Source organism: Halichoerus grypus, chromosome 2, assembly GCF_964656455.1.
Source record: "Halichoerus grypus chromosome 2, mHalGry1.hap1.1, whole genome shotgun sequence".
Lineage (NCBI taxonomy): Eukaryota > Metazoa > Chordata > Mammalia > Carnivora > Phocidae > Halichoerus > Halichoerus grypus.
Genome location: NC_135713.1, coordinates 73,500,772 through 73,514,464, shown reverse-complemented (window position 1 = coordinate 73,514,464; position 13,693 = coordinate 73,500,772). Strand labels below are relative to the sequence as shown.

The following is a 13,693-nucleotide window of genomic DNA, read 5'->3' as shown; positions in this document are numbered from 1 at the left end:
GGCAACAGGTAGAAATTTCTCACTCTTTGGATATTGTAAACCACTATTGGAAGTCTTCAAAATGTATTCTATTAGGTCTAGGTCAAAGACAATACTCTTGCATTAAGAGTATTTACAAAATTGAAGAATCCAGACTTTTTAAAGGAAGACATACACTCTGAGAGGGGATTAGGGAAAACTGTGATATAAAAGTTTTTAAATTATATAGAGTATGTTCCATAACATTTCATTATAACAAAGTGGCCTCTAAAAGAATACCACTTTAGCTGAAAGTTGTTTCTACTTTTCTGTTAAGTCAAAAAAGGGAGACAATTTTAAACTAGTTTATATACTAAATGGCTTATACTAAACTATTGAGTATGATTTAAAATAGCTAAATTTACCAATCTGTGTATATAACTGTAAGGAAGTCAGTAATTATAGATTACATATAGTAGTATTAACAGTGTTTGCTATAACTGTACTGAAATTTGATCAGACTTAAAATGAATTATTTTGATATTGAACACACTGTTTGAAATATATGCCTTTGAAATAATTTGAGTCATATTAGATTACATTTTGAAATACTAACATATGTGATGATAAAGTATAGAATGAGACCACCATTTAGTAGATGTGCCTTATAAAATGGTGAGTTTCTATGGAAACTGTGGCTGAACTGTTTTCATTTTCAAGTTATTTGAGTTGATCAAGGGAGACATTGAAACTTTTGAAAGATTAGAAAACCAGAGGTTTCATTAGCCGAAGAACATGTTAGGTTTAATCTGTTCTTTCCAAATAAGATTTAGGAGGTGTCATGTATGATACCTGAAAACCAAATCCTTTAGAACACTTTCACATTTTGCCATTCATTTACCTTTTCATGTTTGATCATATATGTATATAATATTAAGAAGTTTAAATATACCCAAAGCCTTACTGGTTCTAGAGAAGAATTCTGTGGACACAAAAGAAATTATTTTCTTAGAGTTAGTGATTTATTCTACTTATGAATAAAAATGCTGTAAAGTGATTTAACTTGGGAAAAATATATTCTTCTGACTGAATTTTAATACTACAGAAAATAGGCTATGGCATTCATATGTTGAAATTAGTGGGCCCATCAAAATGTCACCTGCTAGGTTATATGAAGACAGATAATTAACCAAAAGCCATTTCAGTGTCCAGTGTAGCCCATATATTATTCTGCAGGTCTTTGGGCACCACCAGCCTAGGATTTAAAGAGAATAGAGAAATATACCAAGTGCATATTTGTACACATAGTCTATTTGATTCGCTAATGAGATCAATCTCTCTCCTTGCAGTACACAGGGCAGATCTACTCATTACTGAGAGAGTATCCCACTCTTCTCAGAGATGTCCTTTTGCACAAAATGTGTATTTGTATTAATTCCCTGGGAAGATAAATGGGCCAGGTAGCTAATAAGAGGGCTCTAATTCTTCGAATAAATTATGCCACATCTGCTGATTTTTAAGTAAGCCCTCCAGCTCAACCTTCTGCCTTATTTTGGTGCTCTGGCCAAAACAATTTATGTTCAAGTACTCTGCCAGCTTGTATTGATTCTTTTAATATTTTAAATCCCCAATAAATAAAAGCTGTGAATCATTTCAGTTGTGCTAACCACAGGTTAACAGACAGCATCTATGTTGGTCACACAGAGGCTGTCAAACCCCCATTGGAAATAGAACAGTTGTGGAGCAGGAAGGGAAAGGCCCCTAACGTCAGAGGACATGTGCTCAAAGGCAAGTTCGGTACCCATCAGTGGCTAAATAATAGAGAGAGTTCTGCCTGGATAACACAAACAATGTTGTTTTTACTTCCTATCTTAATACAGTGGAAAGCATATAGGAAGATAAAGGTCAAGATCTGTAATAAATGCTCTGTTGGAAAGAAGGAATGACTTTTATTAAGGTAGTAAAAAAAGACGGAAAGTATTCATATGCTATAGGCTGAAAACAAATGTAGCTGTGTCACATTGTTTATCTAATACTCTGTTTGTCCAGGAGGAATAGAAGTTTGGGTTCTTTTTTTTTTAATTCTAATTACAAAAATAGCTAGCTATTAATTTTTGGCAGAATATTAATCTTGATTGGAGATGTTACTAGAGTTTAAAAGAAACAGTTGAGTTACATGAATCTATGTAGTGTTGCCCAGCCTGTGCTTACAAACACTCTTACCTTCTGCAGTATCCTTATCTATTTTGCTTCCTGAAGAACAAAATTTGGTGTTAGGAAGTGTATCTCAGACCTATCTCAAAAGATATAATTATGAAGATACCAGAAGAGCCTCATTATATGACAACTTTACCTGTCAGGTTGTCCTGGATCATGCAACAAGGAGACACATTTTAATGAGGCTTTAATGAAGTCTGTGGGGCGCTTTAAAACATAATGCTTATTTGACTGATTTGCCAAATAATATTCATTTAAAAAGATATGCAATTTACAGAAAAATCTGAAGAAGCAAATAAAAATCATCCATCATCCCCAGAAATATGGGTATATATGTACATATCAGTGTCAAATATATATTATATATACATTATTTTAATAATGTTTAGATCATGTGTGCATAGTTTTGTATCCTGTTTTTTAAGCACTATATATTGAACATTTCCTCCAGCTATAAAAATTATTGGCAAGCATCATTTTTATTGCTTTCATAATGTGTTTATATTCCTGCCCATGCTGCTTTGAGACTAGCCTGTTTGTCTATAGGTGAGCTAATCTGTGATTGAGTTGATTATGTCTGCCTCCAAGCAGAAAAACACTAATAGATATTCACAATGAACTGAAACATTACTATCCTTTGAAACCATTGTAAGTGAAGAATACCTGTGTCTGTAGTAAGTGCAATAAGCTAAACAATAAGACTCAATTAGACATTGATTCTAAGTGGAGGAAACTCCTGGGAGACTACAGAGGTTTTCCAGAGCAGACACACGAACATATCCTTTACTTACAGTTGGCACTTTTAGGAAAGTAAAGCGTGTTTTGTAAGTGCTCTTTCTTTCTTATGCATTATGATTTCATATATGTTCACTATGCCAGTGACACAATCTGAGCTTTCTATCAACATTGTTTGGGTAAGGAATAGGGGCTGAAAGCAAGAGGTTTACCAGCGTCAAGCAAGAATCTATGCAACTACTATTAGGAGTTCTGATTTTGAGTGTTTCTCTCCCTTACAATTCAAAGTAAAGGTGCAGTATTGAAATTTATGTTAGTTGTATTGAGAAGATTTGATGTCTTAAAAAAAAACTCATGGCAGAACTGAAAGTCAAAATCTACAATTCTAGTTGTCCTTGTTATTGTCTATTATGCGTAGACAGCATTTCTTTTGCTGCAGAAGGGCCCATTAACATGTTTTTTCAGTTTGCTCCAAACCCTTCTCACTGTAGTCTTTGTGCCCTCATATAATCAATCTTTCTACTCAAAGGTCAGCATGAGTGACTATATTCCCAAGGCAGGGAGAATATGACAAAAATACAATTTGTAGAGGGAAAACACCCCCTGACCCCAGATAGTTAAAGGTCTTCAGACACCTTCTGTGAAACAGAATAATTTCACAGTGGTTTTATGCTAACAAAAATGAATTACCATTGGCATGTTTTATCAAATAAGCAGAATCAAGGGAACAAGGTTGCAAGTTAAAAAGACTAGTAGTCTACTGTTAACAGCTTGTTAAAGTAACAGTTGATAAACCATTTATGAGAGGAGTGAAGCAAAGTCTGGGCTTAATAACTAAAATTTATATTTCTTTGCTTTGTCCTAAATAGAATACTTCCTTCATTCCCTAATAAAGTACAAATGATTTTAGTGGCATCTTCTTGGCTAATTCCAAGCACCCACAATGCCACTTTGCTGTTTGAAAGAGGATACAATTCTCGTTTGTGTTCCCATTCGCTAAAAAGTTATCAGTTTGTTATGATTTATGAGCAGCTCACAAGTCTTTATATATTGAACTCATCTATCAAACACAGTTCTAAATACCCCCCAAGGCTCTGGGAAGCTGAGTGGATGCTGTTTTGAATTGGTTTCCTAATAGCAGAGTAGGCAGATGAGAATGATCATTTATCACACAGTTGTGCTTTCTGATATACATCTGTGTGCATGGTAGTTGCAAAACCCATCATCTGCTAACTTCTGCTTTTTTATATTTGTCTCATTTTCTTAAGAAAAGAGGGGGGAGCCCATTTTGATTTTTCAATTCAGTAAAAGAAAAAAATAATAAAGTATACTTCATTTGCGATCCTTGAGCTGGTCATCATGATCATGTTTTATTTCAGGAAGGCTAGTAGGATCAATGTTAGTGATAAGTCAACAGTTAATAAACCAAATCAACTAACCAGAAGGGAAAATCAAATATGACTGAGTTATAAACCAAAATATTAAAATCTGAGAAGAAACGCTTTTATTTGTCCATTCCTCATATCTGTCTCATTAATCAGTTATGTTCCGTGTTGCAGTCTCATTAGCTTGGTTACTTGGCATATTTTGTCAGTGGCTAAACTGCTGATGAACATTCTGTTTACTTTCCATGTACCATAGAAATCACAGAGCAATAACAAAAGTTGTTTGTTTTAGGTAATAAAGTCCTAGTGACACGTGTGGGAAATGGGACTTCATATTCTGAAGATTACCAAATCATTCCTGATCATTTTTTAAATGCCTCCACAATTAAGATTTTTACACTGTCTAAAAGTAGAGATACTTATTTTTTTATTCAATAATTTTAAAGCATTTTATTTAAAAAAAACTCATGAGGCGATTTTTCAACGTATGTTTCTCTTTCAGTTTATCTCACCATATTCCGGAAAGTAAACCAAAGAAATTTTCATGTTGATGGCAGGGAATAGTGAACGGTCCTTACTAAATAGAAAAATGCCCATTGAGTCATGGAGTAGTTAATGGAAGCACACAACTTAACGAATTGGGAGTTTAACTGGTAGTGTTTTAGATTTTCTCCTACTATGCTGTGTTCTTTTTCCTGACACATTAGCTGCTACCGCAGTTATGTTTTCCAAATCCAGACCCACCCAGCCAAATTGCTTTAAAGAACTAGAATATTTCTGCATTTTGTAAGATAAGAATCAAAGTTTGAGTGAGGAAAAAAAGAAATGGACTCACTGTAGCCTAAAATCATCAAAGAAATATTTTTATTTCTATTGATGGCAGAAGCAAAGTGTGACATTTTTAACAAATTATTATTCATTGCAGATTAATTTACTGAGTATCTGCTGTGATAGGTATAGTACTAATCACTGGAAATATGACAGTGAGTAAGAAATGAGAGGGTTGGTTTTTTTTTCATCTAAAATCACATTTATCCCTTTCCACCTGCCCCTTCCCAGATAATTTAAATGTACAAAAAAATTTTTAAGAAAATCTTACAGAATTTGATCATCCATGTAAGGTATATTGCTGGGAGAAGTTAAAACTATTGAAGAGACAGAAAACATTACTACCTTTTCAGACCAAAGGTAGCCAGTCATTACTTTTAGGCCATTTTTGTGCAAATCACTATCATACATAGATATTGACTAGTTTATAAGCATCTTATGTTATAATATGAAGAAGACAGGCCAGGAAAGGACAAAAAGAAACTTGTTCTGTTAAAGAGAACACCCAGCACCTGGGCTCAGAAGAGTTAAATAGAAAAAAAAATTAAATATAGTAAGATTGTCAAGTCCAAGGTATATTCACAGGAAAGAGTTTATTGGCCATTATAGAAAAAAAAGGGGGAACCTGGATCCAGTATAGTGATCAGTTAGAATGTGGGCCCCTCATTCAGGTTGCTCCTTCAAATCCCAGTTCAGCTTCCTCCCAGATATGCAGGTTAGTCCTTTACCATTCATTTCCTCATCTAAAATGAGGACAAGGAGTATTTTGTAGATATTAAATGTGTTAAATTGTATAAAGCAACTCAGCAAAGTGGGTAATGCTAAGCTCAAAAACAATATTAGCTATTACTATTATTATCATGTGTAGTTTATAAAGTAGTTGTTTATCTGTTATCTCTGTCAACAATAGGTAGGGTAACTATATATCCCAGTTTTTCCAGGATTGTCCTAGTTCATGCCTAGTATAAATATTAACAGCGCCCTTTTTCTTCTCAAATGTGCCCCAGTTTGGGAAATAAATTACATGGTTATCTTAGCAGTGGGAGCCGGAATAAAATTAGAGAATAGCACTGTGAAATACGTATGTTGAAAGAGCTAAGAAAAAGTTGGGGTATAACCAAGGAGTGTCCAGGGGTCATGGGCTGCCATCGAAAGTCAGCTCCACAGAGGTAGAGCAGCTTAAATACCATTACAGACAGACTTTGACGTTGAAGGCAGGGATGAAAATCAGTTCTGAGGGAGGAGGGGAGGAGACTTTCAGCATGCCAATCAGATGGTAAGAATCCCAAATGAGTCCTGGTGGTAGGGAGGGAAAAAATGACGTTGATGTATCAGCATTGACGAATCAGTGGACTTTGTGATTCACTGGTGACAGAGGGACAAGTCCAGTTTTCTGGATTGATTGACCAAAAACATATTTCATCATCAAGAGAGATACTATAAAAAGAAGTATGGGGAGAAGATTAAGAGCTCAGTTTTAGACATGTCGAATTCAAAATTCCTATGAAACAGACATCCAAGTGGAAATTTCCAGAGGGTGGTTTTATATATCAATTTGGTACAAGGAGAGCTCCAGATATGAGAATCATTTGTCTGGAGGCAGCAGCTGAAGCCTGGTGAATGGCTGATAGTTCTTAGTAGGAAGAGGCCTTCACCAGGGGGAAGAAAGGATTCCAGGGAAAGATCTTAGAAAACACCAACATTTTCATATGTTGGGCAGAAGAATAAGAGAAAGCAAAGATAACAGGTGGAGAAGATCTGGAAAGAACAACATTATAAGGAGAGAGTTTCGGAAGGGACCAGTGGGTTAAGATGCAGGGTCTCTTGGCTTTGGCAGCTAGGAGCTCTTGAGCAACTCATGAAGAAGTCCTACGGGGGTGACGGAAGACGTGGAAGCAGATGCCTTTGGCTTTGGAAAAAAAGAGGATATGAGGGGTGAAGTAGCCTTGTTCTGTCCATGTGGCAGACACTAGCCACATGGAGCTATTTAAATTTGGATATAAATTAATTAAAAACAATAAAATTTAAATTTAAATTCCTCAGTCACATTAGCCCCATTCCAAGTTCTCCGTAGCCCCAGGTGTGTAGTGGCTTTCGTGTTGGGCAGCACAAGTATAAGGATATTCCCATTAGCCCAGAAACTGGAACTTGTTGAAGGAAAAGGGAAGCAGAAAAGTCTGAAAGACATACTACGTCAGAGGAGGGTCTCTCTTGCCTCCTTGACCGCTCAAGATAAATGCAGAGTGAGTGTGCTTTTAACCTGAGTCAAGTCTTTGGCAAAGAAGCTGTATTAGAAAAGAAAAGAGAAGGGGAGGGGAGCGAAAAGAGAAGGAGAGGAAAGGGAGAAGGAGAAGGAAGCATACAGGAAAGGCTCCAGGAGGGGTGGCATCCAGAACACTGGAGTAGGGCTAGTTCTTTCTCCAAAAACAGACTAAAAAAGAGACAGAGACAGAGAGAAAAAGTTCAAGTACAACTTCCTTTGGTACAGCTAGGAAGCAAATCACTACATCAGCCGTAGTGACTTGGTGAGAAAATATAGGGCTATAACGTTAAAGGGGCTTTTTCTTTTCCATTATGAAAATCCCAATACTTGAATATGAGGTAAGAAATGATTTTTTTTTTTTTTAAATTTTGGGTAAACAACAGATTGAAACAGATGCATGTGCATGTTGCAACTAGAGTTTGTCTTTTTTGCTGGTAATTATAATAGCTATAATTCAGTGATACCTACTTTATGATATGCACTGGACTGGGCCTTTTACATTAACTTCTTGAAATCTGCAAAACAATTGTGAAAGGTAGTAAGTCATTCATTATCTTTATAATGTTAAGTAACTTGCTTAAAGGCACAAAGTAGCCACTAAGTGTCAGGGTTGGATTCAAACACGGGTGTGAAATACACACCAACACTGGGCAGTAACAATCCAGGGAAAGACCTGAGTGCTGCGGGGGCACAGGCCAATCCGACGGTCAAGGAAGGCTTCTTGGACGTGACACCTAAGTGAGATCTGAAGGCTTAGGAGCTAGTTGGTTACTGGGGAGAGCGTGTCCCAAGAAGGAGAAATATCTTGGAGTTGACCTTCAAGGAAGGGGAAGCCATATGGCTGTACCATAAACGGAGAAGAAAGAAGGGAATATTGAGAAATGAAACTGGGGTAATGACCACACAACTTCCTCTGTTTATTTTCTCATCCATCCATTGCACTCAAGGTTAGATCTATATGGCTCGGAAAAACACTTAACATTTTAGGATTCCAGACATCCAGTACCCCAGAAGAGAAGCACTCTGGTTTGTGCCTAAGGATGTAGGAGATAGCCATCTAGTGGTCTCTCTCTCTCTCTCGCACATGTAATCTCTATAAATGAGATGCAGCTCTGAAGCTCTGTTTTCACAAGGCCAGTGCAACCTGTGTGCAGCCAAGCCCATTACGTTGCTACAGTTTTGTCTTCCTAACCCAGTGATAATTGTAAATGACAATTTCACAGGAACCGGAGCACTGTGCATGTGCTATTTGATCACGGCTTTTGGATTTTTACGGACACACCTGAGTAACTATGCATAGTTGCAAGTCTGCGTTCCTCCATGAATATTAGCCTAATGACGTGGATTCAAGTTTTAAAATGCTGATTTTTGTCTGTCCCTGAAATAATCTTGCGTTTTATTTTCTATATAAATGTTTCATTGCACAACAGCACATTAAACTATTTCTGTTTAGTGTGGAGGGCAGGAGAATTTAGCAGTAATGGATTAATTTCTTTTCTGTGAGGCAAAATGCCACTGTGGCCTAACAGATTTGGTTGAGTTGTAATTTGCTTTGTTCATTTTACTGAGATTGGCCCTATTACTTAGTAATTATTTTTTGACTGAAGATTTCACCTGGGATAAGCAGCTTTCATGGGCAAGAATTGAAAACCTACTTTGAATCATTAAACTAAGACTATTTGTAAACATGACAGGATCTCTTAGCATCATTTTGGAAAGACTTCATATCCCCTTGCACCAATTTGTAAATAATATATCCTTTAGTGTAATGTATCACAGCTAAACCAATTACCATTTTCATTTCCTAGTGGTCATGAAAAAAGATTTTATAAATATTAACTGATCATGCTATAAATGTAATTAAAACTTAAGCAGTAAGACTCCATAGTCATAACCGATTTCATTAGCAACACTTAGAATGGGGTGAGAAAAAAGAAGAAATGAGTGTTACCTTTGGGTTTGACTTAGGAAAGCAGATTTATGTTTCTATTGAGAACATAAACATGTTTTCCGTTCACATAGTTGATGTAAATGGATTTTAAGCCACAGATGTAAATGATGAGGATTAAAATGCTTCATGAACTTTTCATGGTCATATTTTATATCTGTCATAATGCTCTATAAATAATTTATTGTCATGGAATTAGGTTATCATAGCCAAGTTTACTTTTTAGTATAGAAAGACATGAAGTGTATTTTACTGATGAATCATTCCAATGATATTAGCTTATTAAAATCTTTTCTTTTGTTTGAACGTGATTTAAAGTATTCTTTTCTAGCAAAATTATTTTTCGGGAATTCATTTTTTTCTTGTTTAAAATGAACAGCTGGAGCTACTTACAGTAGCACTGCCAACAAAATAATAATAATAAAACTTTGGTTTTCCAATTTCCAAAGAGATGCATATCTGTTAGATTTCTTGTGTTTCATAGCATATGCTGAAAAATATACATTTAATTTCTTGTACATTATCCTCTAACAGGCTTTGAAAGACTACTTCAAAGGGTTTTCCTTGAAGATAGCTGCTTTCTGATGTAGCTGTTGATAGTATTTTTAGAAATCTGATGAACTCTAACTTCCAAATCAATCCAGCTATACTGTGAAAACCATTTATTGAAACGTGCCATGCAATCACATATGCATCGTTTTGTTTCCACTAATATACAAATAGAGGTTATCTGGTGTTACTGGCTCCGGAGATAACTGAATAAATACGTGGTATATAAAATGAAATGTGAAGCATGTTATTTTTTTTCATTGTTCTGGAAAATCATCTTCTTTCCCTCATGCTTGAACATCTGAGAGCAGCCTTCTCTCTCACTTATTATGACGAATCAGGAGATGGTATTCTTTAGGCACAAAATCTTGTAAATTTTGCAATCTTATCAACCCTCCACCCCTTATCTCTTCTCTTTTTTTCACAGGTGATTTCTATTCACTACTTTCCAAGCTGCTAGGAGAAAGGGAAGATGTTGTTCATGTGCATAAATATAATCCTACAGAAAAGGCAGAATCAGAATCAGAATCAGACCTGGTAGCTGAGATTGCAAACGTAGTCCAAAAGAAGGATCTTGGTCGATCTGATACCAGAGAGAGTGCAGAGCATGAGGAGAGGGGCAATGCTATTCTTGTCAGAGACAGAATTCACAAATTCCACAGACTAGAGTCTACTTTGAGGCCAGCAGAAAGCAGAGTTTTGTCATTTCAGCAGCCCCTACCTGGTGAAGGCACCTGGGAACCAGAACACACAGGAGGTGCGTTTAGGGCTTCTTTGAAAGAACAAACTATGAAATGCTACAATCCACATTAGCAAAATCTGAAGGGAATAAAAATGCATGGGTGAAAAAACTTACCCATCAAAAGAACTTATCAGAAAAAAAAAAAAAAAATTACTCAGATCTGGGTTATCAGATATCACCTTTGTTTGAGTCTTTTTGTTTGTTTGTTTTGGTCCGATACCACATAAATTCCGTTTCCATTTAATCGATGAGCCAAAATTACCCGGACCAAAAATATCTAGATCATGTTGGGGAGGGTGGCACATGAAATTCAGGGTAACAAATTCTTACCATGTTGGTATTCTCTATTCTGCTCGATGGAAAGAAACTGAAAATCTAGCACCTGATGTGCAAAGTTTCAGTGTATGAAATGCTTATATGCTGCCTTCTTTTAAGGTAGTTAAGTTCCTTGCAAAGGAATCTTATACTTCCAACATTCTCTTCCAATTGATTTGTAAAATACAACCATTTTTACGACTTTGATTTCTTAAGTTCCATTATCAATTACTATCTTAATTGGAAAATTGAGTAGTTATTTCTGAGGGGACCTCCAGCAAGTTAGAGACTTGGAGATTTTCCTTTATTTCTAACCGGGACTGGCTTCCATAATTAGAGGACAACACCTTATTCCCTTCAGGTTTCTGTCCCAGCAAGCTATGGATGCCTCATCTTTGTCTCTAACTGTGCTGTGGCCTCTGTCATATTGATTGTGTTTCATGTTACTTGCTAATGTGGAAAGCCAGGTAATACAGCATGTGGAGATGATCTCTGAAAAAGTAACGGACATGGGTGCATGGCAGCCATCCATGCGTGGGCTGGAATGGCGCCGGCTGCCAGCTTGGTGTTTTCAAATACAGCTTTGCAGGAAGCCGTAAGTTAGTCAACACCCAGCTGATTTTTATTTATAATTGAAAAAAATTAGCATGAGGTGCCTTTTGCTCACACAGAAGTTTCAAGCACTGTCCGTTGGGACTGATCTAATAGTTTCGATGGGATGTTAACTGGGACCCAGATTTTTGCGTCTTCATATTTAAATAGGATCAGCCCTGCTCTGACTCCTTCTAAATTTATCTAATGAAACTATTTCTCAAGAGGGGGTCCCCAAATTGCATTGCATCAGAATCACATACGGTGCTTATGAAAAATCTGGACTCCTGAATCCTATCAGAGAACAACCAAATTGACATTTCTGGGTGTGGTGCCTAGAAAATCTTGCAGTTTATCATGCCCCTATCCATTTCATAGAGAGACTCGAGTGTCTTTCTGAACCTCTATATGAAGGACAGTACATGGTAACCCATACAACCCGAAAATATAAAAGGCAGAAGGGCCCTTTTGGTGAGAATACAATTCTATTCAAGTGTGAAGTGTTAAGAGTTGCAGCATACTTCATTCCATGACTTCCCTCTGGCACTCCTGAATTTGAAATAATATGGCAGTCATTTATAGGTATCATAAGTGTCCATCTAAAAATCATAGTTTGACTTAAGGCACTGTATTTCTAAAACCTATTTAGCTTTTCTAAGAAAGAAATATTTAAAATACCCCCAATACATTTACTTGCTAGATCTCATACCTTACAGGGTGGTCAAAATGGCAGTGCCCAGGGAGAAAATGTTTCTGCAGGATCTGGGTCAGGAAATTTCCTTTCATTTTAAATATGTGGGTAAATGTCACTGAATTAAATAAAACAATGAGTCATAGAAACATACAGCACGAATCCTAATTATAGAAAGGAAATGTGCATGTATTTCCTTTCTGAAATGATTTATTTTAGTGTTACTTCACTACTCTGATTCAATAACTTTTTAAACATTAAATTCAAAATAGCAAAACTTGTTTTTTAGGTAAGCTACTTCTGAAAGTCTTTTTCTTTTCAATTTTCTTTCACTGTTTACCATAACACAACGTAATAGCTAACCTTAATTGAAAATGTTTCATTCCTTTGTGTAAGCCAGGGAAAGACCTATCCTCAAGAAGCTTCCATTTGCAAAGAAAAAAGTAGGAAGTTATTAGCATACAATATCCTAATAAAATATATTAGTAGTCTAATTTATGTATATTTCCCAGGGTATGAATAAGGGGAATAAATTTGATGGAAAACTTTCCCTTAGTTTTCTCATACCCTTTCTTTACTTTAGACAAAACTGAGAATGGGGTCCTAATGGTCTGGAAGAATTAACTGTCTCCCTAAAATGCCCAATGTGCTGTAAGGAATTATATTAGCTTCAAAGAAGAAGGTGGTTTCTCATATGAAATTATTACAAAAATGAAAATGTAAGGCTATCATGTTGCTCAATATGATAACTCATACTCATTTCATATATCTTTGAGACTTATCTTAATTTTCAAATGGAGACACTAGACATGTTAACCCATTTCGATGAGGTCACAGAGTCTGAGTTTAAAACTTGGACTTTATGACTGTACTTAAAAGTAGAATATGCACTTTCTAGTTCTTTACACTTCATTGCAGTTGTGCTCAAAATACTGGGCTAATTGGTTTGCCCAGTTCAGATACACCTCCCAGGAGCTCTGGACCATCACTGCTTAGAAGCTGGAGACTTCTACTCCGAACCCTGTTCTGATGTCCATAGTTCTTGGCACGAGCACAACCCAATACAGGTGCATTTTATGCTGCCGCACTTTAGATTCCATTGACTGGACCGTATTTTGGAACTGTAATGCAGTAATGGTTTCCATCCAGCTGATTTGAGTGGTCAAAGTGAAATATTGATCAGCTCAAAAATCTGGATGTGACCGTGTGTGGTAGGCCCAGGACTACCTAAGGGTTTCAAAAGCAGCACCATTTTGTAGACTTTGAGATTGGTCTGAATTCCACGTGGTCCCACACCCTGGTGACTGCCTTTAACATTGAGTTCCCACCTCATAATGGGTTGAGTATCAGTGGACACAGGCTCTATGATGAGCACAACAGAACCTTCCTACTTTGCTGTAAAGTCTTTACCATTCCCAAGAACAACATGGTTAAGTACTGTGTATTTAGTGTGTCTTTAAGAGTGCAAACA

The 13,693-nt window shown here is 36.4% G+C and overlaps 1 protein-coding gene across 14 annotated transcripts in view; it reads left to right on the top strand.

Annotated features, from left to right (window-relative positions):
• PAM (peptidylglycine alpha-amidating monooxygenase) overlaps positions 1-13,693 on the top strand; it is a 281,035-nt gene that overhangs the window by 226,894 nt on the left and 40,448 nt on the right. For 8 of the 14 annotated variants that reach the window (XM_078066994.1, XM_078066993.1, XM_078066991.1 and 5 more), the window contains exon 15: positions 10,311-10,640. The exons of the other annotated variants lie outside the window; for them this stretch is intronic. In XM_078066994.1, coding sequence (XP_077923120.1) covers positions 10,311-10,640 — 330 coding nt within the window. The remainder of the gene's footprint in view (positions 1-10,310; positions 10,641-13,693) is intronic. 14 annotated transcript variants of the gene reach the window in all.